The 27,071-nt window shown below is 53.6% G+C and overlaps 1 protein-coding gene across 6 annotated transcripts in view; it reads right to left on the bottom strand.

Annotated features, from left to right (window-relative positions):
- The window catches only part of ZNF532 (zinc finger protein 532), a 34,280-nt gene extending 17,263 nt beyond the window's left edge, over positions 1-17,017 (bottom strand). The window contains exons 1-3 of one of the 6 annotated variants that reach the window (XM_069880392.1): positions 16,996-17,017; positions 7,157-9,513; positions 2,015-2,196 (exon numbers count right to left, since the gene is read on the bottom strand). In XM_069880392.1, coding sequence (XP_069736493.1) covers positions 2,015-2,196; positions 7,157-9,493 — 2,519 coding nt within the window. In that variant the 5' untranslated portion in view covers positions 9,494-9,513; positions 16,996-17,017. Of the gene's footprint in view, positions 1-2,014; positions 2,197-7,156; positions 9,514-15,842; positions 16,051-16,995 lie in introns of those variants that run through there. The other 5 variants (XM_069880395.1, XM_069880391.1, XM_069880394.1 and 2 more) reach the window with 5 other exon arrangements.
- Positions 17,018-27,071: the final 10,054 nt, after the last annotated feature.

Here is a 27,071-nt window from a genome sequence, read left to right as displayed (position 1 = left end):
CGGCCCCTGGTCAACCCAGGAACTAACTGCAACAGCAACTACACCGCAAACATGTTTCTAATTGACCCGGGCTTTGCATTCAGCTGCCTCCACCCTCCCAATATGTTAATTGTGGCATCTGTCATGGCAGTATTATTGCTGTCACATGAACACAAACCATTTCTGACACTGTTTTAACACCCTGATGACAGCCATATAGCAGGACAGAGCAATACACTGCACTCAAGAGTTCCCTTCTCCTTCTAAAATGTGTCTCCTTGGAATGTTATAGAACATCATCTTTTCTTTCCTGAGCACTTTATTTGCCTTCTCAGTGCTGTTAATCGATTCCCCATCTGCACAGTCCCTGCTGAACAGTGCATTTTCTGAAGGACGGTTCTGTCTCTCTGGGCCTGTGCAGATCCCCTCTGCCCGTACAGAGCACGATCCCCTCGTTAACAGGAGAGAGCTGGGCTGCACCTCTCACCTGCCAACCCATCCCACCTCGCCTGGGCTCCATTCTCTCGGGATGTGACAGAAAGAATGATCCTCTGCAGCTGCCACTGCAGACTAACACAGTCTGTAAGGACCACGGCTTTCTTTCCTGGGCTGCCGTAACAGCCCGCTTGTTTGCCCCTTGGAAGGCGGTAATTCAGGTCGGAATTTCCAGCTGGTTTTCTTCAGACAGCCTAAATCACTGGAATCGAACTGAGCTCCCTCATGGAGGTCCTTTGGGAAGGTGGGGCAGGTTACGCTGTTCCTCAGGCAAATGCACGGGGGTGACAAGGAGTGCCGAGGAGCCTAGGAAAGAGGAGGTGCACGTTCCCAGATGCTGTTCCTCTTTGCCTCAGCGTTTTTGGTTTGGCCTCACCACACACAGAATCCCGACTCCGTGTGACACCAGATGGTTATGGTGCAACTTGAAAAATTCAGGAACTTTGGACTCGCAGTGAAAGATCCACGAGTCTTCTGGTGTCAGTGGTGCAGGCCAGGAGTGCCTGCAGGTGACTCCATGCACCATCCAAGGGACGGAGTAGGGAGGGGAAACAGAGCGGAGGCAGGGATCTAAGGAATTCAGGACAAGACAGACTACTGCCTGGGAGAAAAGAACAAAGGAGAAGAACCCAAAGCAAGACAAAGAGCCGGGAGTTGTCCCAGGCCATGGGTTCAATCTGGAAACACCGACACAGCAGCCAGCCTGATGTAGTGAAAATGGTTCCTTCCCTCTGGGGGAGATTGTGCACCATCCCAGTGGTGTCTTGGTGGCGTCTCCATGGCAAAGCTGCCTGCTGCTACGGTTTTAAATCGCCCCTCTCCACCAGACAGGATGAACATTTCAGGAGCACAGAGCAAAGCCCAGCTGTACGGGCTGCTCTTCCATCTCCTGCTCACAGCCTGCCACTCAACGCCAGTAAAATTCTGATAAAACCATTTCCCAAGCCTTTCAAAACTTAACATTTCTGTTAACATTTCCCCACTTTCTCCGTGAGCTGCCACTACGGGAAACAGAGAAGTAAAACGGAAACTGAAGAATGACAAAGAACCAAAAGAGCAGGCTGTTTGAATGAAAAAGGTAATCTTTGAGTGATCCGAAGTCAAAGGAATGTTGGCTTCCCACAGTAAAGCAGGCAACCAGTCAGGGACCATGCTCCCATCAGCATCCCAATAATAAATCCAGACACTCAATACTGAAAATTACTCTTCTACAATCTAATAGTCAGTGTTCTGGAAGAGCTCACAAAGATTTTTAAGAAATACAGATCTGGATTCTCTTGACCTTTTGAACTGTTAGGTCCCAGATCTGACACTTTATGGCTGGATGAGATTAGCCGATGTTTTGATTTAATATCACATAAACCAAAGCAGAATCCTAAGGTGGCATTTACCCCAAATCTGTAGCACTAAAACCATTTTTGCCATGACAACCATAAACCCATGAGGCTGCGTTCTACAAACAATGCTTGTGAAAATGTAAAATGACTGTTAAAAGCATAAATTACAGACAAATTGACATAAAAGTAATCATTATACTGACCGAAACCCAACTCTCCGGGTATAATGCAGGCAGTTCTTAGTGACATGGGTCTGGAAGTGGACAGATCTGCAGATTGCTCCACATTCGGGACACGTGTATGGAGATTTGTGCTGATGGATTCTCTGGTGTGACGCAAAGCTGCACTGGTTAGGAAGCAGCATCTGGCAGATAGTGCATGTCTTCTAAACGACAAACCAAAATAGATGAAACAAAAGGTTTGGTTCAACTGTACACAACATCTTGTGTCACACTGCAATACATCAGATAAGAGGTTAAATGCTACGACTGCAATGTGAACCAACAGCAAATTCAGGCTCTGCAGGACAGAGCTGGTGGGCGCTGGAAATCGGACACGCTGGGATGCTGGGCCACTCTGACCCATAAAGCTCTTCCACCCACCGGTGCTGGCGGGGACACACGCTGCTCTGCACAGATTTTACCTGGACGGTGCAAGGGGCCAAGTACCACGGGAGAATCAAACCATACAGTTGAAACTCCATGCACCATGTGGAGCAAGAACCCACCAAATACACAGTCTGCCTTGTCCCTGACCCTTGCTCCTGAGGAGTTCTAACAGTGGCATCCACAATGCCAATAAAATGGGATGGTATCACGTAGAGAGCACACAGATCAGTTCAAAACGTCTTTCTCAGGCTAAAAGGTAACATCTGCGTTGTAGATTGTGGGTCTGAGTGAAACCAGAGAGGTAAAACTTCCATAAAGCTTTTCTTTGCAGAAGCAAGTCACTAAACTAATTCTTTCCTTGTGTTTTGTTACCCAAAACCAGTCGAAAAGAATCCTAACTCCGTGCTGACCAGATGCCAAATCAGGAACGCTGAGGTTCGTTGGGTGCTTTATGCCGCTTCAGGAACGAAGCGCAGGTGATGCAGCCCAGCTGTAAAGCAGCTTTGCTTTGGCTCGGGCTGCTTTCCCTCACCACAGGGCACAAAGAACAAACTGGTGAAAGCGCCTCTGAAGAGGCTTCGGTTACAGCACCACAGCTCAGAGCTCGAAGCGGGGAGCTGACGCCCGGCATGGAGCTGCGCTTCTGCTTAGCTTCAGCCAGGGAAGCTGCTCCACTGACTTAGTGGGAGCACTCGCCGCCTCAGGGCTGAGCACAAGCACAAGCCTTGGCAGAACAGGGCTTAAACTGAGCTTCACTTTGTAACACTTGCCCTGCAAGGTGTTTCAAATTATTAATTCTTATTACCTGGGACTTCTGAATCTCCCCACTGACTTAGGAAGACTTAAAAAACAAAACCAAGACTCCTTTGTGCTATGGGTACTTATTAACATGAGATTTGCTTATGTTAGAAACGTTATCTGTAAGAGCCTTGCAGATGTGCTGATGTGCACATCTTGCAAGAATACAGAGCAAAACAAGATCTCCAGCGCTGTGTTATAAATGATTTCCTACTCCATGTAGTGAGGAAATCCTAAAATGAACACTTAAGAAACATCCCTTGCCTCGTGGTAAGGACAGGTGCCTCACAAAAAGCCAGCCCCTTCCTCGAATGTAGGCGTCTCTTCCTTAAATTTGTCTTAGGAAACAAAGATCCAGATGACACAGCAGCAGAATCGAAGCTGTGGAAGCAGCAGTAGCATTGCAAACAGCTCTCACAGCAGCCTGACTTACCAGTGCTGGCACCTATGCCAGTAAAATTAACCCGTTCACATTTAATCAGAGGAGACGGGCACCGACTCCAAGAACGGATGGAAAAAGCCTTTATAGTCACCGCATAAAAGGTCGTTTTTTTCTAACAGGACACCGCTTAACATCGAAGTAACTTCTTAACTGCCCCAGCGCTTTCAGAGTCTCACTGATGTTCTAAGAACAAGTCTACCTTTGTATTACGATCTGCACACTCCATTTTTACTCCAAAACTCCCTAATCTAAATGCTTTTTTTGCGGGTGCACACCAATACTTTGGTTCTGTATCTAAAGCCAGTCACTTCAAGCAGCACTGTTACCAGGGAACACCCTGTGGCCACGCACACAGCAGCCAGGAGCGAATTTCCACCCAGTACACCACCAGCGCTTACTCGGTGAACGCGGTGGGCCTGGTACCTTCGAACACAGCCTCCATCCGAACAGCTCCCAAAGCTCCCGATGGCAGCAAGACAGGAAACGCAGGACATCACAACAGAGGGAGTTAAGCAAAGAAGATCTCCCATTACTGAAATGCAGACCAAGTATCAGCACTGCTGCCAGCCTGAAGGATCAGCAGATGGCACGGGTACATTCACCACTGTCGGGAAGGCTTCGCCGGAGGGGAACTGTCTGCAGGGATTTGGAACCATCGCCCTGATCAAAGCCTTTGTGACACAGCAACTCTGAAACTGTGCTCCAACACACAAATAGTCCCTTTGAAATGGCGAAGAGTTGTCCTCAGCTGGCCAAGGGACCCACCACCTCTTGCACTCTGGCACGAAGCAAAGCTGGGCTGGGCTGTTGGCTTTGTCTTCAGCTCCGGCCTAGGGACAAACCCTGACTGACCCCAGCGCTGCTGAAAATGGGGCTGCCACATCAGCTTGGCTGCTGCGCTGCTCTGAAAACCCACCCTTTCCCATCTGGGCACTAATGTAACACTGAAGGCTCTGGAGTGTATTTTCATCACATAAGGAAACAGCAAACCAGAACTTCTTATTCCAACAACAGAAACACACAGGGTTTCAGAGCCCCTCCAAAGCCTTTCCTCTGCAGGAAGCCGGGATGCTAGGCCAGAAAAGCCACGTGACATTCCATCCCGAGCTAAGCCCATCTACGACATTCCGACCCCAGCTATGTCTCTCTCCCCAGCTTTGCAACACGCAGCCTGCGAGATCCATCCCTAACACCGGTAACTCTGACACCAGATGCCAACAGCTCTTGGCTGTTCTGAGGAGAGCAGTAACATGTGGAATCGTAACAGATTCCAGCAGAACAGGAAGAATCTACCGGGAAATATGGAAATTTGGTATGTTTGCTTACCATTTTATTTTGGGCTTAAGGAGGCATTAACTTCCAGTCCTCTCATTCCAACCCCCACCAAAACAAAACAGTTTGTGAAAACCATCACCTGTCTGCATTTACAGCTAAAGTTCAAGACAAAAAAAGAGTCAGAAAGGAAAAGGGTGGAGGTGGGAAATAAAGATCCACAAGAACTATGAGGCTGGAGGGAAAAGAGCTTTGCAGTGACCAGGGGAGCAATGCACTTGTATCTATAAGGAGAGCTAACAGTAATGAGCCCAGGTTTGCTACTTCCACCCCAATAAGCAATGAGGGTTTCATTCCGCCTCCTAGTAAGTGACCCCATTCCCTTTAACAGGAATATCAATGGGAGTAATCTTTTAATTGCTGGGGCTGCTTTACTACTCTTTAGTGTCAAAGGAACGTTCTACCTTGGTAACAGGGGTTTGGGAAGACAAGAGATAACATTTCCTGCTCCGACTCTGGAACACAAACCAGCACACAACTCCCACGTCCAGAACAATTCCACGGCCACCAGACAGAACAGTAACCTGCAAGTAATAACTGCTTTCCTATCAGTTGTTTGCAAAATCTGAATGTTTATCTTTATTCCTTCTTCGTGCCTTCCAAAGCTAGAATACCAATTTCATCTTCCTTGACTCTCTCCTTCCCCCAAACAATGGGAGTTTCGCAACAAATAGCCAGTGCCAAGCACTAAGAAGGAGAAGGGAATTCAGAGTGTATTTTGTCCAAGCTTTTCAAGGGGTAACCGAGAATGAAAACAGTACCGCATGTTTATTAACAAATGCCTATACAGAGCCTTTCTCCCACAAACACCATGCGTGCAGCAATACTTGGAGCAAGAAATGGACACGAGGGTAACAAAAGGAAAGCAGGACGCACTGCTCTCCCACAGCAACCACTCAGATTCACAGGTTCCATGCTGGGTGTTTCAGCATGGAACACTACCGTGTGCAACAAAACCCAAGGTAAACAGGACCAGAACGGAAAACTCTGCAGGAGACAGGGAGCAGGCTAAGGAAGATAAGGTATTTTTAAAAGGGTATTTCAACAAAGAGCATTGAAAACTGCATTTATTAAGGTGGTTTTAAAATGCAACATGAAAACAGCAGCAAGGCTGAGATCCGTGCCCTAGTGCACCAGAATCGTGGCCTGGTTCACACATCTGCTCTTAACAGGGAGTGAGTTCCCAACCAGAGACATGGACACACGGATGGGCAGCAGGCAATGCCGACTGTTCTCTGCACCTGCCTGGGCTCTCCTCCCTCCAGTAAATCACCAGGGCAAACAGCAACTGCCAGGACCAGCAAACTTGGCGGCCACAAGGCAAAAGCACCTGGCAGAGGCACCAGGAAAGGGGAAAAGGTTCTTACAGATGGGCTCAGCAGGCCTGGCCATACAGAACAAGGCCCCATGGAAAGCAAGCACTTCACTTCTTCATCCTCGTTCCTCTTTGGGTTTTCCTTTCACCTTCCCTCACCCTCCTGCCCAGCTCTCAGCATATCCGTCTGCCTCCCACCCACTCACTTTGTCCTAGTGCCTTCCTCACGGTTTGGTTTTACAGTGTAAGAACAGTGGGGTTTGCACAGGGACGGCTGGACCTTTTCCTAAAGCTGACAGCTACTGGACCTGTCACAGGAAAAGAGACAGCTCTAACCCCAGTAGGCACCAGCACAGGAGTCGGCTAATCGAGTAACTCCACGTGCCGTTCGCTCCTGGCCTAGGGCTCCCGAAGGCGAGAGGAATGCCGGGCGCGCTCCTCGCAGCCAATGCTACTGCAGACAAATCCCAGCGATCACTGAACGGCGGGCTGTTACCGAGGGTGCCAGTTAAGGGGATTCCACAAACACTCAAATTCCAAAGCACAGGAAGAACCATTAAATTCTTAGCAAAGACCTCTATTCAGCTTTCGAATGTTCAGTGGTAAGAAACCTCACGCTTAATTTTAGCCAAAATAGACAGCGCCACTTGCAGACCTCAGGGCCTAGAAAGGTTCTAAGAAAACTCTCACTGACTTATGCTGTAAGTGCTCACAGGGCTTTTTGTGGTTCTCATTTAAGCTTTTAATCATAGAGGTTCCAATAACGAACAGCTAAATGAAAGTGAAACCACATCCAAAGTCTCCTAGGCCTAGAGATGGAACATTGGAATGTAAATGTATGATACTCTACTTGTCCGCTCGCGTCTGCAGCCTGCTGGAAATGAGTGGCAAGGGATGTCTCATCCTGGAACACTTCGTTACACTCCAAACACTTTAGACTATGCCTACAGAGTTTCGACGGATCTTCATCCAGCGGCATGGCTGGAATGATGGGAGTGCTGGCTGGGGCCGATATCACCGTCCCCGTGAGGCCGGACTGGATCTTTGTGCCAGCGTGCATGCCCGCTGCCCCAGGGCTCGGGAGCAGAGACGCAGCAGCAGTGCCTGACGGAGACGCTATCATCTGATCTGCTGGCACCGGCTTTAGAATCAGGTGCGAACACTGCATTACGACTCCCTTTTCCTTGTGTCCGCGAGCATGGGAAAGGAGGCTGCACTTGTTGTAGAAAACCAAGTTCTTTGTGCAGTGGTTACACGTCACTTCGATCCGCACGCTCCGCCGGTCGTAGTGCTGGGTCAGGCTCTTCTCGAGCGCAAACGAGTCACCACACTCCAGACACTTGTAACCTCGTGTCGGTAACGTTATTCCGGCATTGGCAGGGGGGCTAAGGTTTGGGATGTAAACTGGAACGGGATTGACACTACTCAGCACCTTATTGAATGCTTCCACGACCGAACTCTGCAGGGATGACACCACCTGCACTCGAGACACCTTTTTTGAGGGCTGGGAGGCTGCCGCAGAAATTATTGCCTGCTTGATTTGCTGCTGAGGTTTGGTGAGCACTTGGCGGAGTTCAGAGGTGGTCTGGGCACCCTGAGGCAGCAGGTTAAGGTTGGCGAGATGCACTGTCTTTGGCACGAGTTTGGCACTGGCGAGGCTCGATGCTGGCACCACGACGGTCTGCTGCTGGATAGCGTTGGCGGCTTTGATAATGGCGCTGCTGGCGCTCTGCACCGAGGCGGCAGATATCACGGTGGCTTTCACCGTTGTGTTGTTAGCAAGCTTCAGATTGATCACCTGCGAACCTGCCGTTTTAACTGCCGACACGGGGAGAAAGGCCGTGGCCACAGGTTTGATCGTAACCTGTTTCGGTGCGAGTTCTGCCGAGGCGACTGTGTTGGTGACCACTGCGGACTGGAGAGGAGCTCTGGGAGGAGAGGAGAGAACAGCGGCGGAGGTGGGCGAGGACAGGAGGGACATGGAAGTCACCATAGAAGGGCTCTGCTCCGGCTTTTTACTGGAGTCCAGATCGACCTCAGGCAACACTCTGGTAACTGTCCTCTTGATCTCCCCAGAGGAAGTCTTGATGGTCTTTATGCGAACCTTGGGGATTGCTGGTGTCGACCCTGCAGGAGAAGAGGGAGAGCCTTTGCTGCTGTTCTCGCTTGACACGCTCCGGGGACTGTCGGGTGGTTTGAGAGACGGCTTCTTAGCACCATCGATGAGACTCTGTGACTCAGGGGATTTCTCAATGGCCCGGGGACTTTCACTCAAGTCTTTCGGTAATGGAGAAGATTCTCCTGAGTGAGGCTGCAGATCTTTACCAGGGTCTGTCGCTGCCTTTTTAGCACTTAGCGCTGCGATCGCAGCAATGCACGAGGAAAGCTTGGCTGATGACTTTGCTTTGGACTGCGAAATGCTGGCCAGACTGGTGTCGCTTTTCTCAGTGCTCAGTTTTCCATCAAGCACCCTGTTTTCAATAAGCTTTTCAGAACCGTCCTTTAGCAGTTTGTCCTCTGTTTTTTGAGCTTTGAAAGGCTCGTAGACACCTAAATTCATGGAGTTTGTCTCTGTCTCTCGTTTAGCAACTTTATTTTTATCTATACTGCTTGAAACAGGGATTCCAGACTTCATCAAGCTCTCTCCCCCAAGCACCTTCAGTTTGTCATATTCCTGCTGGGATACAGACCCTGCCAGGACATTAGCTCGGAAATTTGCCCGCATCTCCTCTTTATCTGGAGGGTCATCCACCTCAATTTTTTCATCATCATCAAATTCTTCAGCGCTTGATATCGGGCTAAACTGGTTGAAGGCTGAATCCTTCAGTGCAGCCTCAGAAGCTGACCCATCATCTTTAAGTGACTTCCCCTCATCCTTACTGTAACTATCGAGTGCTGACGACGTCAGAAAGCCATTGTGCAAGCCGTTGCCTGTGGAATGGTGCCCATCCTTGTCCACGCCTTCGGAGGAGTCAATAGTGCGCACGTTTTTCACGATGACACTCACGCCAACATCAGATGACGACGGGGCATGAGCATCTTCATCCGTGTGAGCATTCTGTTTTATGTGGCTTTCATGGTCATCGTGTCCAGACTCGATAGCTGCTTTTGGATCAACCATGTCTGGTATGTCAAAGGCGGCGAGGAGGTCATCGAAATCCGGGGTCTTCATATCCCCCATGGTCATGTATTTGGTCGTAAGCAAATCTGTGAAGTAAGCAGAGTCATCACATCAGTATTCAGGCTCCAACAGCACAGTCTTACACAACATACGCGTGTGCTCACACAGGCCGTGCTAAAAGCTGCTGTGTCACCTCTGAGGTAGTATTGAAGAAATTGCACCTTACAGCAGTGCTCCAGTGCACGTGCCCAGTCAAACTCCTACCCCAGCAGCTACAGCAATCCAACCCTTTCACATTCTATACCCAAGACATTCCATTCTCTCCAGCGACCTTCCTCCTGCCTTCTCCCACACACACTAGGATCACAGCGAGATACCTAGACTTCCATGAAAATAACATCAGGCAAACTCCTTAGTCTGGATTTTCGTTTGCGTTCCCAACCTGATAACCTCTCTTGCAGACGGCAGCAGACGTGTTTCACCTGGTAGTTTAGGACTATTGCGGTGTTTTCTATAGATTTAATTGCTTTATAAAAATTAGGGAGTAAGCATCTCTGGGTGCTCACAACCTCTTTTTTTCTCCACCTCCCTTGGCCTGCTGTACCCACACTACTCCTGACGTGCGTCTCACCTACTGTAAAGGCCTCCCGTAGCAGGGATCCTACAGCCTCCAATGTAACTTATTCTTGTTGTTCACAGTGTTCAGTGTCATGTTCCCTACTGCATAACCTGAATCTCTCTGGATGTGATCTGCATGAACTCCATCTGGTTCCGTTCCCCCTCCTCTCCACAGCAGCACTTTGCTCTGAGACCATCCCAATCCCTCAGTTGTCTCCTTCTTAGACCAGAAAACACCAGAGCTTTAGGGTTTTCCTTCCTCTCATGGAAAACATTTTGCAGATGCTGTTCTTTCTGTTCGCCACTGGCCTCTATGGTTGTTTTTTTCCTCTTTCCAATTCTCAAACCAAACAGGTCACTCAAACACAAAACTTTAGGAATGCTGCATAAAGAGAAAACCTAGCTCTGAGAGCCCTCCTAGGTTTAAATCCCATGGTGACGTTTGTCTTTTTCCAGAGGTGTGCAGGGAATCACTTACAGAGATCTGAAACAACGCAGAAAGCACTGACGCCTTTTTGCTCTCTTTCCTAACCACGCTCAGGTCCAGTTTGTATTGCTGTGGCAGGGCTGGCTTTATCACACTTTCACTCTGCAGTAATTATCAGGCCAAGGTCAGTTCCCACGGGAAAGACACCTCCCCAAACGAGCGTTAGAGTTAGTGAGTGCCCGTTCAGGTGGCATCCTGCCTTTGTGTGGGCACTAAGGACTGGAAAACACTCAGTCACATAGCTCCATGTTCTGTCTCTGGTACAGAACCATGGTGTGCCAAACGGCAACAGGGCTCTCCAGGGCTCTCCAAGCTCCTCGCGTCAGCTCAGAGGAGCAGGAAACTACTTGCCAATGGAGATACACCCAACAACTTCCTTCCTCCTCCTCTCAGCTCGCTATCTGAGCTCTGGAAACTCCTTGCTGCTGTCAAATCCAGCCGTGACAACGCTAAGAGAAGCCAATCAGGGCATGTGTATGTTTAAACACCCATTTTTACGTGTATCACTATCATCACGGGCAGCGCTGTGACTGCTCCTCGCAAAGACGTGGTTCACCGCAATGGCCAAATCTCTCTGCTGGACAGAGATGCGCAGGGCTGGTGCATTCAGCACGCTGGCTACTTGGAAGCCATCAGGGACTCCACAAACGGCAGCTGAGGAACATTTCCCGAGGACACTAGAATACACAGACATTCCCCACGGTACCTTCAAATAAACACTAAGTTTTGGTAACTGTTTACACGGCCCACTTCATGGTTGTGCTGTTCTGTCTGACGTCAACTCCTTCTCAACAGATCAAGTCCTTCTGCGGAGCTGAACTCGCCATGTGGTTCTCTAGAAAATACGAGTGTGCCACTGCGACTGATGAATTTACTCTCTTAATTAACTCACAGTTCCTTTACTTAATGGACAATCTATAACAGCCTATCATGGCAAATGCTCATTATCAAGACTGCACTACTTTTGTAAAGCAGACGGCTATAATCCATACTTATCAGGCAGAAGATTGCTTCCTAATGCTGCTAATTCTGGGTTTATTGTGTATTTGTTTAATTACAAGATTTAAACCCCATTTATTCAAAAGCAAATTTCTAGCCCTTATGCATTTAGAACTGGTAACCGAGGTAAAACGAACACAGGGAGTTAAGACAAGAGAGCAGACAGGTGATGGGCACAGCTCAGCTCTCACCAGACACGGACCCATTGTGTCCTGCACACGTGGCAGCAGGCGCCTCCCCACACCAACATGAGGTGGCGACCACGCTTACACGCTGTCCTGCAGGCTGGATTGCAGGAAGCCCCCAGCCAGAAGGGGAGCGGGATCCCGTGGAAGAGCCACGACTGTAAAGGCATAAGCAGAAAGTGAAAGGGCCACTCCTGGAGTGAGCGCCTCCTCTGAACAGCACGAAGAACACGGCACGGGCTTTAGCCAAAGGAAGATCCCCTTGACTGTTGCGCTGGCCCGCTCTTACCAATTGGCCTTTTCACGCCAGTTCATCGGATAACACATTCCAGCGAGGCACTCGCTTGGGTAATTATGTCAAAACAGGAACCAGCCATGAGAACTCGCTACCGACAGCGGCAGAAGCAGGATAAGAACCTGACGTTACACCCATGAGAAGCAGTCAAATCCCTGCACATCTCTTGGGACCTTCCTGTCCTGGCTGTCAGGATGGAAAGCCTAAGGATGCATTCGAAGGTTTTAAAAGGCTAAAGAGGAAAAAACCTGCAAGATGCACCACATCCAGGAGCTGCTGCCCGATGATCAGGGATCCAGAGACCATTTTGGAATGCTGCTCTCATACAGCAACTGCGTGTGCAGATGTGCAGAAAGCTGGAATATGCAATGACACGAATAACACACAAAGAAATACCAGGGCTTAGGAGGGAATAGCTGTTTCTGAGGATCAGTAAAGGCAGGCTTGTTTCACTACATGGAATTCTCATCACTCGTCCCCAAGCCCTGCAAGTGGAGGGACTGGAGCCGTATGAGGGAACCCACCAAACCTTCTCTTTCACGCTCCCTGCCAAGGGAGGAGCGGACACACAGAGAAGGAACCATTTTGTCTCACTTCCTAAGCTGATTTATCCTGTAGCTGGGGCTTGAGGGAGTTGTGGATGGGGCCAGTGTTCTCCACAAGGAAGGCCAAGCTGCCTGTCAGTTTCTGCCGAAATTGAAAGGGACTTCTGGTGTAAAGCTGAGCAATTGTCAGCTCTCAGGACAGAGGAAGATCAACAGCCTAATGAGAAGAAGGAAATGGAATCGGGTCCTACCTCCAAAACACTCTGATTCTGGTCTGCCAGGAACAAGAACAATGCCAAGTATTCCAGGCCTAGCAAGGACCGACAATCCTCCTTCCTTTCCGATACTGTTCCAGTTCATATTCTGTACCCATGAAGGCTTCTAACTATTGTTTCTGGATCATAGGCCTGGTTCTCCACATTTAATTTCTATTCTTTGATTTCATCGCTAACATTTAAAAAACTGGCCAGTGTTTCCTCCTTGACCCTCAACCTCCTGCTCATCTGAATCTCTGCTGCTCAGCCACAAGCCTGGTGACTCTGCAATTCCTTTAACAGTCTGTACCAGCCTTGGCTTTCCTGCAGTATTAAATTCCTGCCCTTTGCCTCCAAATCTCACAGAACCGCCTACCTCACACCACGTAACTCCAGGCCTGGGCTCAAACCTCCGCTCCACTCGAGTTTCCCTCGGCAGCAAGGCTAGTTTTTATTGAAGGAAGTGGGAAAAACCCAACTTCCATGTTCACCTGCTGATGGAATCTATGTTGTTGTGACATGCCTTTACCTTCCCTCCGCTCCTCCTTCAGTGTTCACCTCTGTGCTCGGCAGAGCTGTGGCCTGTCTACTGCTTAGGGCACAGACCTTTGCTTTCGCGTGTCCGTGGAAAACCAGCGCTCTTTTCCATACCACGAGAACGAGAGCACGGAGATCCTGCTGCTCAGTGTCCAGCACACGGCCGCATCGTGGCTCTGTGAGAACGATGCTGGTGTGACCACACAAGAACTGTTCCGTGACAGCTGCACTGCTATGAATTCCCAGTCAGACACAACATTCCAGAAGAAAATCCTGGTAATCTGGTATAATTACGCCACTTCCAAGCACAAGTAACAACGCCTAAATAACATCACGCTCTTTCTGGAACAAAACGCTGCCCAGGCAGCAGTCCCAGCCCCACCAGCACAAAAGCTTTGGGTATTCATTTCTACATTGTTATGCCGAGACATTTCACCAGGTGGAGAAGCCTGAAGCGAGTCAGTTGGATTGCAGGGACGCACACCCTAACATCAGCCTGAAACACAGATGGCGAGCAGTTCGTTAGCTGTTACACGTGTATCAGTAGGTAGAACTGGCTGACACAGAATTCCAATCACTTCCTCAAAAAGCCGTGTCTCTGACGGGAAAGCAAGAGCAACACGTGAATCCAACTACCGAACCCTCTCAGGAAATGAGACCCCATCTCCAATCACAGCACGGCGTGGTAGGAAACGTGCAGCGGGCAGGCAGGATGTGCAAGGATACCCACTTCAACCACAAGCCCCAACACCCACCGCACTCGCAGGGAATACGGGTTCCTTCCTGCTAACTGAAGGTCCCACGAGGCGTTACAGAAGCAAAACCCTGACCTGCTTCCAGACATGGAACTTTCCTAATGGGCACTGATCTTTTAGGATGAAGAAATCCTCGCAATATGCTCAATTTCATAAAGACAATCATAGAATCATAGATTCGTGGAGCGGTTTGGGTTGGAATGGACCTCAAAGCCCATCCAGTTCCATGGGCAGGGATACCTCCCAGTTGCTCCAAGCCCATCCAACCTGGCCATGAACACCTCCAGGGATGGGGCAGCCACCACTGCTCTGGGCCTCCCTGTCCTCATTGTGAAGAATTTCTTCCTAAATGTTTTCTTAAGCACATTTCCACAGGGTTTCCTGACAGTGAAAGCAGACTGACTGGTAGTTTGTGACTCCTTAGAAGCTTTATCCTGTAGTCCAACTCCTCAATTTTTAATTTCCTTGGGTTTTTTGCCACACAGGTATCTTAAGTTCTCTTTGGGCAGGAGAAAGCAGGAAGGGAAGGAGCAGGGGCACCCTCTGAGGCCTGTCCATTTCCTCTCCTCACAGCACCACCGAGCTCCTCTGGCACCATTTACAGAGAGCCATGTGGAACTGGTTCCAAGTTCACCGTCACCAGCCTCTGGTGTTAGAAAGCACAGGGACAGCCCAATACATCGGCACGGCATCTCTGATCCCACACCACGTGGAGCCAAACAGACCATCTGCCTACAGTTGGCCAAGTGAAACCTCCCTACATTTATCAAGAGATCCAGTCAGGGCACTGGCGCAGCAATTTCTGGAATTCTTCCTAACATGGAGATGAGTTCATGAAAAGTGAGTAAATCCCCGTGCCATTATTTTTGTACTTGACTTAAAAATGAATTATAAAAATGGCTTGATTTGGTACTTCTGTATGTGAAAAGGGCTGGGATAATCCGGGTGTGCAACAGGAACGAACACAAGTTTGAGATTCCGGATGGAATGTCAGTTGGAATCACATCCACATGGCACTTGATACGTGATCACTTCCTTTAATGCATTATTTTTCGGTGGATGGCACCTCTTGCTCCACACCAGTGGGCAGCAGCGTGGACAACCTCGGTGGGAGGCAGGCAGGGCTCGCTTGTGCCACACCAGCAACACCCGGGCCACAACCGGGCCTGGAGACAGCAACACCCGGGCCCGGAGACAGCAACACGGGCCACAACCGGGCCCGGAGACAGCAACACGGGCCACAACCGGGCCCGGAGACAGCAACACGGGCCACAACTGGGCCCGGAGACAGCAATACTGGCAAAGCCAAGTCCTAAGACAGCAGCACCAGCAACCACCAGGCCCTAAAACAGCAAATCCGGCAACAACCAGGCCCTGAGACAGCAACGCTGGCAACAACCAGGCCCTGACACAGCAGGGCCATTTGGGGGGTTTCCACACACACGTTCCCAGGAATCTGTGCTATATTTGTATCTTCACACACATTCACACTCCTAAGAAAACCAGTGTTAGTTAATTCATTCAAAGACAGGTCGGAACCCGATAAATCATCCCCCTTATTCCGCAGATGGAATCCCGAGAGAAACCTGAGTGCAGAAGGAGAGCGCGATGGCTGACACAGAGAACAGCCCGGCAGCACCCAGCAGCGTTTCCGCTGGCGAGCTGGCCTGCACGCAACGGCAAAACCTCCTGGTGACTAGCGAATCCGAACAAATATTAGACCGAAAAAATAAAACTCACCAAGAACAGGGCGGCCTCCAGCATCTATTCGGGCTTCTCATCTTATAGCCTACAAAAATCCCTGCAAATTCAACACCTCCTTTGCTAAAAATAAGCATTCGTGGCACAGATCCTGTTTGAAAATCCCAACAAAACAGATACACCGAATTTAGTGGCAATTCAAGAAGTTACCGTTTTAAAACCGCTTACTATTCTCAGAGAGAGGAAAAACCCCAAGAGGTGCTCTCAGGTAACATGGATTTTAGCTGACGCTCGGAAAAGAGCATGCAGCAAGAGGCAGGATTCCTGCCGTGCAGCACGAATTCCCGTCTGCGGGCACCACCGTGCCACAAACGCAGGTCCCCGCGGGCAGAGGGGGCGGCGGGGGCAGCGGGAGCGCCCTGCCCGGCGCGGCCCCAGCGCCGCCGCTCCCCGCGCGGACAATGAGCGCGGAGCCCCCCGCGGGGCCGGCGCCGCCGCAGCCGCCGCGGCACTTACCCGGCTGTGGGCGCGCGGCGCGGCGGACGGAGCCTCACGGCGGGGACGGCGCGGCCCGCTCCGCGCCCGCCTCCATCTTTAGCTTGATTGCAGCTTCCCCGAGCGGCGACCCCGGCCCGCGGCCGGGAAATCCTGCGGAAGGGATTCTGGGGCCGCTGGGCTCCTGCTCTGGGAAGCGACAGCCCTGGCAAAAGGATCCCCAAGGCAGAGGGTTTAGTGCTCGCCCCTGTGAGCTCTAACAGCCTTTGTTCTTCCCTTTGCTACACTCGTTACCGCTCGCTCCTGTCTCGCCCTCTCCCCCTGCGGCTCCTCCAGCCTCCGCTCCCAGACACGACCGGGGCTCTCGGCTAAGCGCACGTTTGGTTTTCAGACGGGGGGGGGGACACACACACTGCTGCCCGTTCCCCGTCGCTCGGGGCTAGGGGCGATCGTCCCCGGGGAGCCGGCGCCGCCCCCGCCGCCGCCAGCGGCTCCCGGGGGGCTGCGCTAAGGCCGGGGCCGCGGGGCCGCGGCGCTCGGGAGCGGCCGGGGGAGCCGCCCCCGGGTCAGGCCACGCGGCTCCCGGCTCGGGGCCTGCCCGGCGCCCGGGCTATCGCGGCGCCTCCGCCCGGAGCGCCTCTAATCCCATTAAAGCTGGAGGCCGCCGCCCCCCGCCCCGCCGCGCGCCGCGCCTCACCTGCGAGCGTCGGGCTCCGCGGGGCGGGACGGCCCCGCACGGGCCCCGGGACGGCCCCGAGCCGCACGGGCCCCGCCGCACGGCCCCGCCGCGGGGGCTCCGCGGCCACCGGGGGACGCGCCGCGCGCCTCGCCCGCCGCCAACCGGATCCAGCCGGCGCCGGGCACCCCGCACAAAGCGGCGGCCCTGCCCGCGCCCCCCCGGGCCCCGGGGACACGGCCGCACCCGGAGCCGCACCGCGGCCTGCGGGCACGGAGCGGGGCGGCCGGGGCACGGGGAGGTGGAGGCGTGGGGAGACCCGGACACGGGGAGATGGAGCCACGGGGAGACCGAGACATGGGGAGATGGAGCCACGGGGAGACTGGGGCACAGGGAGACGGAGCCATGGAGAACCTCAGCCGTGGGGACCCTGAGCCACAGGGAGCCCGAGCTATGGGGAGACTGAGCCACGGGGAGCGTGAACCACGAGGAGCCGGAGCACTGGGGACCCCAAGCGCTGGGGAGCCCCAAGGCCTGGGGACCCCAATCACTCCTTGCACTTTACAGCTGCTTCCCGCACCCTCCCCGCAGCCCCCAGCCCTGGGGAACCCCACTGCTCCCCACACCCCACGGTGTCTCGGAAGCCCCAGCTGATTCCCGCACCCTCCCTGCAGCCCCAAGTCCCGGGGAGCCGTGAGCCCTGTGCTGCCTCCCCCGAGCCCCCCCGCGGGGCTCAGATTGTCCCCTTGTAGGACTGCACGGTCCCTGGGGCAGCGCAGAGCGGGGAGCCATGTGTCCAGCCATCTTTCTGTCCAGGTGTCCAGCTGGGCGTCCAGGTGGCTCCTCTAAGGCCAGTCCTTCTCCCCCTTCCCTGCTCCCCTCACGGTGCTGGGGGCTGCACGGGGCCCCCCTCTCCGGGGTCCCTGGGGTGGTGGGGCCGGCAGGAGGTGCCTGGGGCTCCCCCACACCCATACCCCAGCCCTGCTCCCGTGGAAAGCACCCTGGCAGCTCCAGCCTCCCTGCTCGGGGTATTGGGGAATCCCTGCTCACAAAGGGGGATCGCTCCCCAAGAGGGAACCGGCCCCCATCACTCCCCTGGGGCTCCCATCAATTCCCTGGGGCTCCCATCACTACGACAGGGCCCCTATTGCTCCTACAGAGCTCCCATCACTTCCCCGGAGCTCCCATCTGCCCTGTGACCCTCCCAGCTGTCCCCAGAGCTCCTGTCGCTTCCCTGGGGCCCCCATCGCTCTCCCCAGGGCTCCCCTCACCGGGGCTCCAGGTGGGGCCTCCCCAGAGGGGCAGAATCCCCTCCCTGTTGCTGATGGTTCCACTGCTTTGGGTGCCCCACGGGACATGGGTGGTTTCTGGGCTGCGACTGCCTGTCACCAGTCCACGTGGAGCTTCTCAACCCCAGCACCTGAAGTCCTTCTCCTCAGTGGTGCTCCAGATCCATTCCCTGCCCACCTCTGGAGCAGGACCTTGCCCTTGGCACACAGGATCCCCATCTCAATTTTATGCTTTAGGCCTGGTTTTCACAGAGTCTGTAGACAGGAACTACATGTTAGGATTGAAGGCGCGGTGCTTTATTCACATCATTAACGCAGTGGAGTTGCAGATGCCCTGCATGGCTGTTAGCAGCGCTCCTGGGTGGATCGGGCACCGGTGTCAAACTCCAGCTCATCCCACTTAGCCACAACAGCAGCAAACTGCCCCGTTGCCATTGTGGCCCCCGCTGAATCTGACAAGTTTATAGGATTTGAGTAAAATCAATTGACCTAATAATTTATATATAAAAAAAATGGTTTTGTGTGCAATGTTCAAGAAAGGCCAGGAAATCCAGCTCACACGAGCCTGGGGTCGTCCTGGAAGTGACCTGCAGAGTTAGGCTGTAACACTAAACACCCTATTCCTTCCCAATTAACTGGTAAACTGATTTGATAAAAGAAGTGGAAACCACAGTCTGTTTTCTTACTCTGCAGTCCTGTGCTTGGCCTGTGTGATAGCACAAAGAAACAGCAGCTGCTGCTGCTTCAGTATTAATATCTGCACTGTTAATTGATTTCACACTCTGTGCGTGGCACGAAGGTACTTGTGCACGCTGCTTGTCAGGCAGATTTACTGCTCTGCCTTCGCCAGGTCTCCTTGACATGCCTGTGGCATAAAGCGTCACCCCGAACCATACAGTGAGAGTTCTAGCGTCATTTACAAGAGGTGCCGGGCTGATTGCTCTTCTCTACTGGCTTTTTATCTCACACAAGCGATGCCGGGCAGCTGTGACGCAAGCATCCCTACAGCGTCACCTCTGCTTTCAGTCGATTTTTAGCACATTTGCCTTACCTCTTGGATCTGAGATTCGGTCCTTACATCACCTCAAGGGTGTTGTGACTCTGCCGGTAAAGCTGTTTTGGTTTGCTGCTGGCGAGGCCACTGGTTGTGTCAAGTTATCCAGTGTTTCTAGAGGTGTGATAAGATGGAGGACTTTGCTAGGCAGAAATCAATAACCGGCTTAACATACACCTTACCTGCTGCTGAGGTCAAGTGGAAGTTAAAATCTGGGATGGTTTGGATGGAACGTGTCTCTGATTCTAGCAAAGAGACGAAGATACAACAGACACGCACGAACTTGCATCCGCATCTGTAGACTCTAAATTACAAACTCCTCCTGGCCCAGCAGCACATTAAACCCCAAATCTGCTGTGCACCGTGCTTCTCGGAGTGTGGGAGCGCGGTGGCTCCTGGCCAGCTGGGAGGCTGCAGAGCTGTGATTTATAGCAACGACTTACCCCACAGGCGGGCGGGGAGTGAAAATTCACCTAACGTTCCCTCCCTCCAGATGCCTGGATCCCATCTACAATTTGCCAGACTCCCCACAGCCCCCAGCTCGCCTTCTGCTCCCAGCGCTGGTCTGCACTGGGGCTGAAGGGGCTGCTCAGTCTGGCTTTTATGCAGTGTCTGAAAAGCCCTTCTCCCCATTGCTCACTGGAATTCAGGATTTTAGGGAGTCAGCCTTGCTCCTTTGCAGCCTCCAAACCTTCATTTCCTACCTCCTCCTCCATCCTCAGCTAGGAGGATATTCTGGTGCTTTGCTTCCGTGCCTGTAACCCTGTGTGCAATGGAGGAAGGAGAGACAGAAAGCAGAGCCCGTCACCAGCGATGTGAGCGGTCCGGGTCTGTCCAGCTGGGTGCTCAAGATCGTGGTGAAACCACAGTTAATCCAGGCTGGACGTCACATTTCCCTGTGCTACAAGGAAAGGTTCGCTGCTCCATGGAGGATGGAGCCCAAAAGCAGACGAACTGACTGGCGACTGGGGAGTTAGCTTTCAGTTTTTAAACCAAATATAATACAGATGTGGGCCAGTTCTAGTGGACTTTTGAAGCACAGTTTGGTAATCCTAGTCTGGAACATTCTACAGAAGCAATGCAGTCTGCGTTTTTCACTGGGATTCGCTCAGAAAAAGAGCATGGAATCGTTTCCAGTGACGGAAAGTCTGTGCGGCCCATGTACAGATGCATTCAAAGTCCTAAGCCTCGTCCTGTCACTGCAGGCCCTGGTAAAAATTCTGTCTCCATCTTTCCTGTAGGCCCTCCCTTTAAATGCTGAAAGGCCACAAGAGGGTCTCCCTGGACCCTGGTCCTCTCCAGGCTGGACAACCCCAACTCCCTCAGCCTTTCTTCACAGCAGAGCTGTTCCACTCTTCCAGCTCTTGAATCACTTCTGTGGCCTCCTCTGGCTCTTCTCCAAGAGGTCCAGGTCTTTCTTGGGCTGGGAACCCCAGATCTGGATGCAGGGCTCCAGGTGAGGGCTCACCGGAGCGGAGGAGACCTGCTAGCCACGCTGCTGGTGACGCAGCCCAGGATACGGCTGCTCTCTGGGCAGCAAGCGTAGAGCGTAGGCTTGCGTAGTCGTGTTTTGTTTGGCACTGAGGTACCGTCCAGCAACGGGCTTTGGGCCACCACCCCCAGCCTCGGTCCTCTGACTGTGTCACCAGCACTCACACCACAGGGCCACGTGCGGACTGCAAAACGTGGGGCTGGTGGAAGTTCTCAGGAGCACCGCGGTCTCTTCCGCTTGCTAACACCTTCCAACTGCTGGGCCAGAAGCCCCTCCGTCAGCGTTCTTTCCCTGCATCAGCCACCTGCGCGATTAACATCTAGCGTCACACAAAGCTCATCAGCCTGGGACATTGAAAAATGGCTGTTTTGTTCCCTCACCGTGCCATATGCAGGGGCTTTTTCCTTCCTTCCCCTGATATTTATTCAAGGATATGAGGATTATTTCTGAATTATTCATCAGGCGATATCTGATGAGGCTGTGGCGGTGCTGCTCCCGCTGCCTAATGAATGAGCCATCAGCCTTTGCAGATGGTGCTGTCAGCAGCTCTTGGAGCGCCAGGCGCTCACCTGCGTTTACTCAGTGCTCTGGCAGGAGGGGAGCGCGGCACCTCCACAGGGCCGGGATGTGCCTTCCGCTGAAATATCCCTTACGTGGTGTGTCAGGAGCCGTTCTCCCTGGCTCACTTGCTGCCGAGCCCACGGCACGGCCTCGGCTGCCTAGAGGAGCTACACGTGGAGTTCCCACCGGGCACCGCCTGGCACTGGATGCAGCTCCTCTCAAGGCTGGAATCCTGCAAACCAGGCAGGGAGAGGAACTGGGTTTGCAAGCCTTGACTTTGGGGTTAGACCACGTCTGATACAATGCTCCCAGAACAGAAGATCTTTGTGTGGGTGAGCAGATGCCCTCCCAAACTGCTTCTTACACTGACACCCTCCCCAAACTGCGCCTTACAGCAATTCAAGCGAGGAAGGGAAACCCCTGAAAAGAAGTTGCTGGCAGTCAGGATGCTTTACATATGTGCTGTCTTTCTACCCTGCTGGGTCCTACGAGATGCGGTCACATTTCAGAGCCATGGCTCCTGTGTGTGCAGAGGCAGATACTGCCGTGCGTCCAACCAGCCTCAGACTTTGGGAACAAGGAGTAAGAGGTGACAGAAGGCGCTGTGCTAGGCATCCCAAGCAGTGGACTGAGGAGAGGCACGACTGGCACAGGCGCATCCCTGCTTTGGGAAGGTCTTTGACAGCTGTGGGAAGACTTTCTCTGTTGAACTGGGGGGCATTGCGTAGCTCCTGGTGCCAAGGAGCTGGAGAAATCGAACTGAGAGCATGCAGCATGCTCACACGCGCCCAGTTGGCTGCATTCCCTTGGGGCTGGCACAGCAGCAGCTGGGGAAGGGAGCAGAGGCGATGCTGCGCGGCTGCAGCCACAATCAGCACCGCAGCAGGCGTGCCTGCCAAGGGAGGGAAGGTCAACCAGGCACGCGGCACCGCTGGCAGCAGGGCTGGTGCCCCTGCCTTTCCCTTTGCAGTGGAATAAGGACATAATAAAGTAAGGTTAAAGGGGAATCCAAAACATCCAGAGCTGACTGAGCAAGCCAGCAGAAGAACTAAGTGAAAGCTGCTAGCAGGCAACTCAGAAACCTTTGCTTCTGGAAGCAGCTCGATCTAGGGCAAGGTTAGTTCTAGCAATAGTGATTTGTGTGCGGCTTTTCCTCTGTTTACCTCAGGAGAAGCTGGACTGGTGGAGCTGCTTCAGCTGCCTGTGGTTGCTGATTCCAAGCTGCCCAGGATGTTCCTCCTACAATTGAAGCAAACATAGAAATAAAGGCACCTTGCTGGTTCACAGCCCAAACGGCCTGGGAGGCTTTTGTCTCCAACGTTCATGCTGGTGCTCCATGGCTCCTGCCGGAGGAAGGACATCTGAGTTATCGCCCTGACGATGAGTCAGGGTTATACAAATTCCACTTTGTTTGTGCGACAACTCTAGTTTTCTGTAGGGAAATTTTCCTTTGCTGCTGCCTTGACGGTGTCCACTGAACAAACCCTAATTATGCAGCAATTAGCAACCCATCCTTAGGCTGGCACTGGTCAGAATCCACTGGGTGTGGGTCCTGGGGGCTCTGGGCTGCAGGGAAGGGGCTGACACGGAATCACAGAATGGTTTGGGTTGGAGGGGACCTCAAAGCCCATCCAGCTCAACCCTGTGCCATGGGCAGGGACACCTCTCAGCGGATCAGAGGGCTCCAAGCCCCATCCAGCCCGGCACTGGACACCTCCAGGGAGGGGGCATAAGGAAAGCAAACTGAACGGCAAGGGTCCGAAAGGCTTCCTGGCTGAGAGTGTTTGGGGTCGTGTGGAAAGGCTTCCGAGAGCCAGAACAGACACCCAGACCTGTGACGAGTAGAATCCAGAGCAGAAATCGCTTTTGAGAAGGGTGCAGCGCACGCATACTTTGCCTTTGAGTACCAAACGCAGTCTACCTCGATCGAAAAGCCCGGACTACAGCGGAGGGGCAGGTGGTGAGGCACAAAGAGCCGGGAGGGCTCCAGGGATGGCGCGCGGGGTGGGCAGCAGCCCCCCAGCCCCCCCGGCCCCTCGGACAGCACCCGCCGCCGCCAGCGGCCAGGGCGGGGGGACCGGGGCACCCGCTGTCCGCCCCCGCGGCCCCGAGCCCAAACCTCTGCCGCACCGGGGCGGGGACTGGGAACGCTGGGGACCGTCACCGGGTCACACCGTGCGTTTCAGCCCCGGCTCCTTGTGCCTCGCGCCCCCCCCCCGCCTCGCGCCCCCGCCTCGCGCCCCCGCCTCGCGCGCCCCCCCCGCCTCGCGCCCCCGCCTCGCGCCCCCGCCTCGCGCCCCCCCCGCCTCGCGCCGCTCCCGCTCCCGCCCCCGCCTCGCGTCCCCCAGCCTCGCGCCGCTCCCGCCCCCGCCTCGCGCGCCCCCGCCTCGCGCCGCTCCCGCTCCCGCCCCCGCCTCGCGCCGCTCCCGCCTCCGCCTCGCGCCCCCTGAGGGGAAGCGGCTGCTGGCGGGGCCGGGGCGGCGGGGCCGGGCTGAGCCCCGAGCCGCTCCCGCCGCACCCCCTGCTGCAGCCCCTCCTCCGGCCCCGGCCCCGCAGCCTGGCCGCGCTCCAGCGCTCACCCAGCTCCTCTTTCCCGTCGGGGTGACCGCGGGGGGGTCTGGGGGCGGCCCCGCGCCTGGCGGGGCAGGATCCACTCATCCAGCAGAAGCAACGCGGAGCGAGGGGCACGGCGGCTCCTTGACGTGTCCCCGCGGGCACCCAGCGGCATCCGTACCCGCCTAGGGACGGCCAGGGGCTCCGGAGAGTGTTATCGGAGGAGAGAAGCTCTCGGGAGTCGGAGAGTCGGAGCTCACGCCCTGAAAGCGACCCCGCAAGCAGCGGCGGGCGGAGGAGCCGAGCGAGAGCGCCCCGGGGTCGCAGCGCCTCGCAGAGCCCCGCACGCCGCACCGAGCCTTTGCTCGCCTCTCCCACCACCTGCCGGTGCAGCCCGAGGGACAAGGAGGTCTCGCCTCGGCGTCCCCGGTGTCAGGGACGGGGTCAAGCGGCGCCAGGCGGGAGCAGCCCCTCGAGAGCATCGCGGCAGGAGTGTGCCGGCTTCCCCGGCGCAGCCCTCACCTCGGGCCCCCGTCCTGCAGCCGGTGGCACGGGGCAGCCGCGGTGAGTCTGGGCAATGCTTTTAAGCAGTTATAAAACAAAAAAAACCCCAAGCTGTTGAGGTCATACTGGAATTAGACAATTGAATAGAAACGTCGGTTTGATGCGAAAGTGCGCAGCATGGGGTAGGTGACAGCTCCAGGTGTCTGTTAGGCAGCCGTGTTTGCTTGCACAGTAACACAAGGTCTCTCGGGCAGCTTTGAGGCAGCTCTCAGGGTGTCACGGTGCGGGCAGTGCCCTCACCCCAGCTCAAGCACACGCCACACCCCGGCAGGCAGCAGGGGCTGCTTCACAGCTCGTTATAGTCCACAGAATCATGGAACTGTTTGGTTTGGAAGTGACCTCACAGTCCATCCAGTCCCACGCCTGCCATGGGCAGGGACACCTCCGACTGGATGGGGGGGCTGCAAGCTCCAACCAGCCCGGCCTTGAACACCTCCAGGGATCGGGCAGCTGTGGCTTCTCTGGGCAACCTGGGCCAGGGCCTCCCCACCCACCCAGCAAAACATTTCTTCCCAGGATCTCATCTCAATCTCCCCTGTTTCATCTTAATTAATTTTGGAGGAGAAAATAAACTCATAGCCTTATTTTTATCATTCTGGCCATTAAATATGGGTAAAATTTATTTGACAAGTGGGTTGTGAACTTGCAATAACAACAAACTACAAAACCCACTCTAAGCCCTGCTTGGCTGCCACACCTACAAGCCAGGTTCAAACGCCTCAATACAATCGGTGTGACCTATCCTGAAAGCCTCTCTGCGCCTCTGTTCCGTGAGAACATCAATGTTGACACCAATGACACAAGGCTAGTGTGTGAGAAACATTTTGGCTTCTGATAAGGCAAAAATTCACAGTTTGCACTGCATGCAGGTGAATAATAATCCAGGTAGCGGAGCATCGTCTCTTTGCTCACTGTGGTTTTTAATCACTTCTCAGAGCTGTCCCAAAGTGTCTGTCTTGAAGAATTAAAACCAACTCCAGTTTATGGTACCTCAGAATCCTAACTAGACCGCGTGCACCTTTGGCTGGGCAGCTCCAGGCCTGGCAGGCGGAGGCGATCAACAGGCAATACCACATCAGCAGATGCTGCTGCCTGGGTATCGATGTTCGGCCTGGGGGGAAACGGAGGGCGAAGGCACAAAACCAGGTTTTCTTATGAGGCACCATCTGCCAGCTTGAGAAGCTGCTGTCGCTGGTGACTCAGCACCACTCGTACATGTAAAAAATATTACCAATATCATTGTCAAGACACCTTTTATTATATATTAATTGTATTATAACTATTGACTAGCACTGAGATGACAGGGGTAAGAAAACAGTGTAACTTATGAGTCTAAAAGGTAAATAACTTCAAATAGAATCAGTTGAGAAAGGGCCCTTATTTCTCTCGGGAACCTTTAGATAACAAACCTGCGGTTTATCCTTCTTTGTCTATCACGCTCTGTTAAGAAAGGGACATCAGATAGAGCTTTTTCCAGCTGGGGTGGGGAGGTTGGTTATCAGTTTCTAAAGGCAAGAACTGGTTATTGGGTCAGCAGCAGAGAATGGTTACAGGTTCTGGTTCTGTAACCCCAGAGGATGGAGACCGCGAGGTGCACAGGTGTCCCACGTCCCTGGAGCTCCAGGGGACTGCTGAGCCTGGGGCTCCTCACATTGGGACCAGAGAAGGGGAAAAGCAGCTGATGGAAAGGTGGTAAAGCCCTGCATTCCTCACAGCCACCAAAGCAGTGAAATGACTCCACAGAGCAGGAAGTCTCGCGTGACTTGGCTTCTGTCACAAATGCACAAACGCATGCATAACCAAACCACAGGCCAAGCCCTGATTTTGGGCTGGCAGAGAGATAACGATCGAGCTTTAAGACCACCACTGTTCCTTTCCCCTGCCCTGCACCTCCAGGCACTTCATCCCATGACAGCAGTGCAGGCAGGGAAGCATTAACTGCCCGTTTCTCCAAAGGCTGCCTGAGGAAAAGCCCAGGAGGGGAACAAGGAGTTGGCTACGACTCAGCCAAAGGCTGGAGAGCATCCAGGGGAGAGGCTGTGACAGAGAGAGGGGTGGTGGGGTGGCAGTCGGCACATGTCCAAGGCCATCACCAGCTGCGCGTTGCCATCGTTTCCAAAGGGCTACAGGAACACCAAGTTTTCACTCTTTTCTATGCTCCATCCAATGTAAAATAGGTCAGTGTGGGTTTCACTGACATTTATGAACTGCCTCTGTTGGCCTCACTGTTGTCTCATCTGACCCAGACAAGACGCACTGCGCACAGCCAGCAAAGGGTTTGTTCCCACCAGAGGAAAGTGGAGGGGCTGCCGTGTTCTCACCAGGGTTACACTGGTGAAGGCAGTGTGATCAGAATTAGCAGGGAGTAGCTATCCTACCTCTGACTCAGGTCTTGCAAAACCTGCCCCACCTTTAACCAGTGTATTTTTAACCTGCGATTGCAAGGTAGCATGCGAACAGTGCATTTCTTTTCCTGCTAGGACAGGTACACAGCTCTCTTCTGATTAAATGAACCCATTATTCCCGCTAAAAGCAGAGCTGATGGGGGTTTCAAACAAGAGGTTTGCTTTGCAGCTGCAACACA

Source organism: Phaenicophaeus curvirostris, chromosome Z (assembly GCF_032191515.1).
Source record: "Phaenicophaeus curvirostris isolate KB17595 chromosome Z, BPBGC_Pcur_1.0, whole genome shotgun sequence".
Classification (NCBI taxonomy): Eukaryota; Metazoa; Chordata; class Aves; order Cuculiformes; family Cuculidae; genus Phaenicophaeus; species Phaenicophaeus curvirostris.
This window is presented reverse-complemented; position numbering and strand designations above follow the sequence as displayed.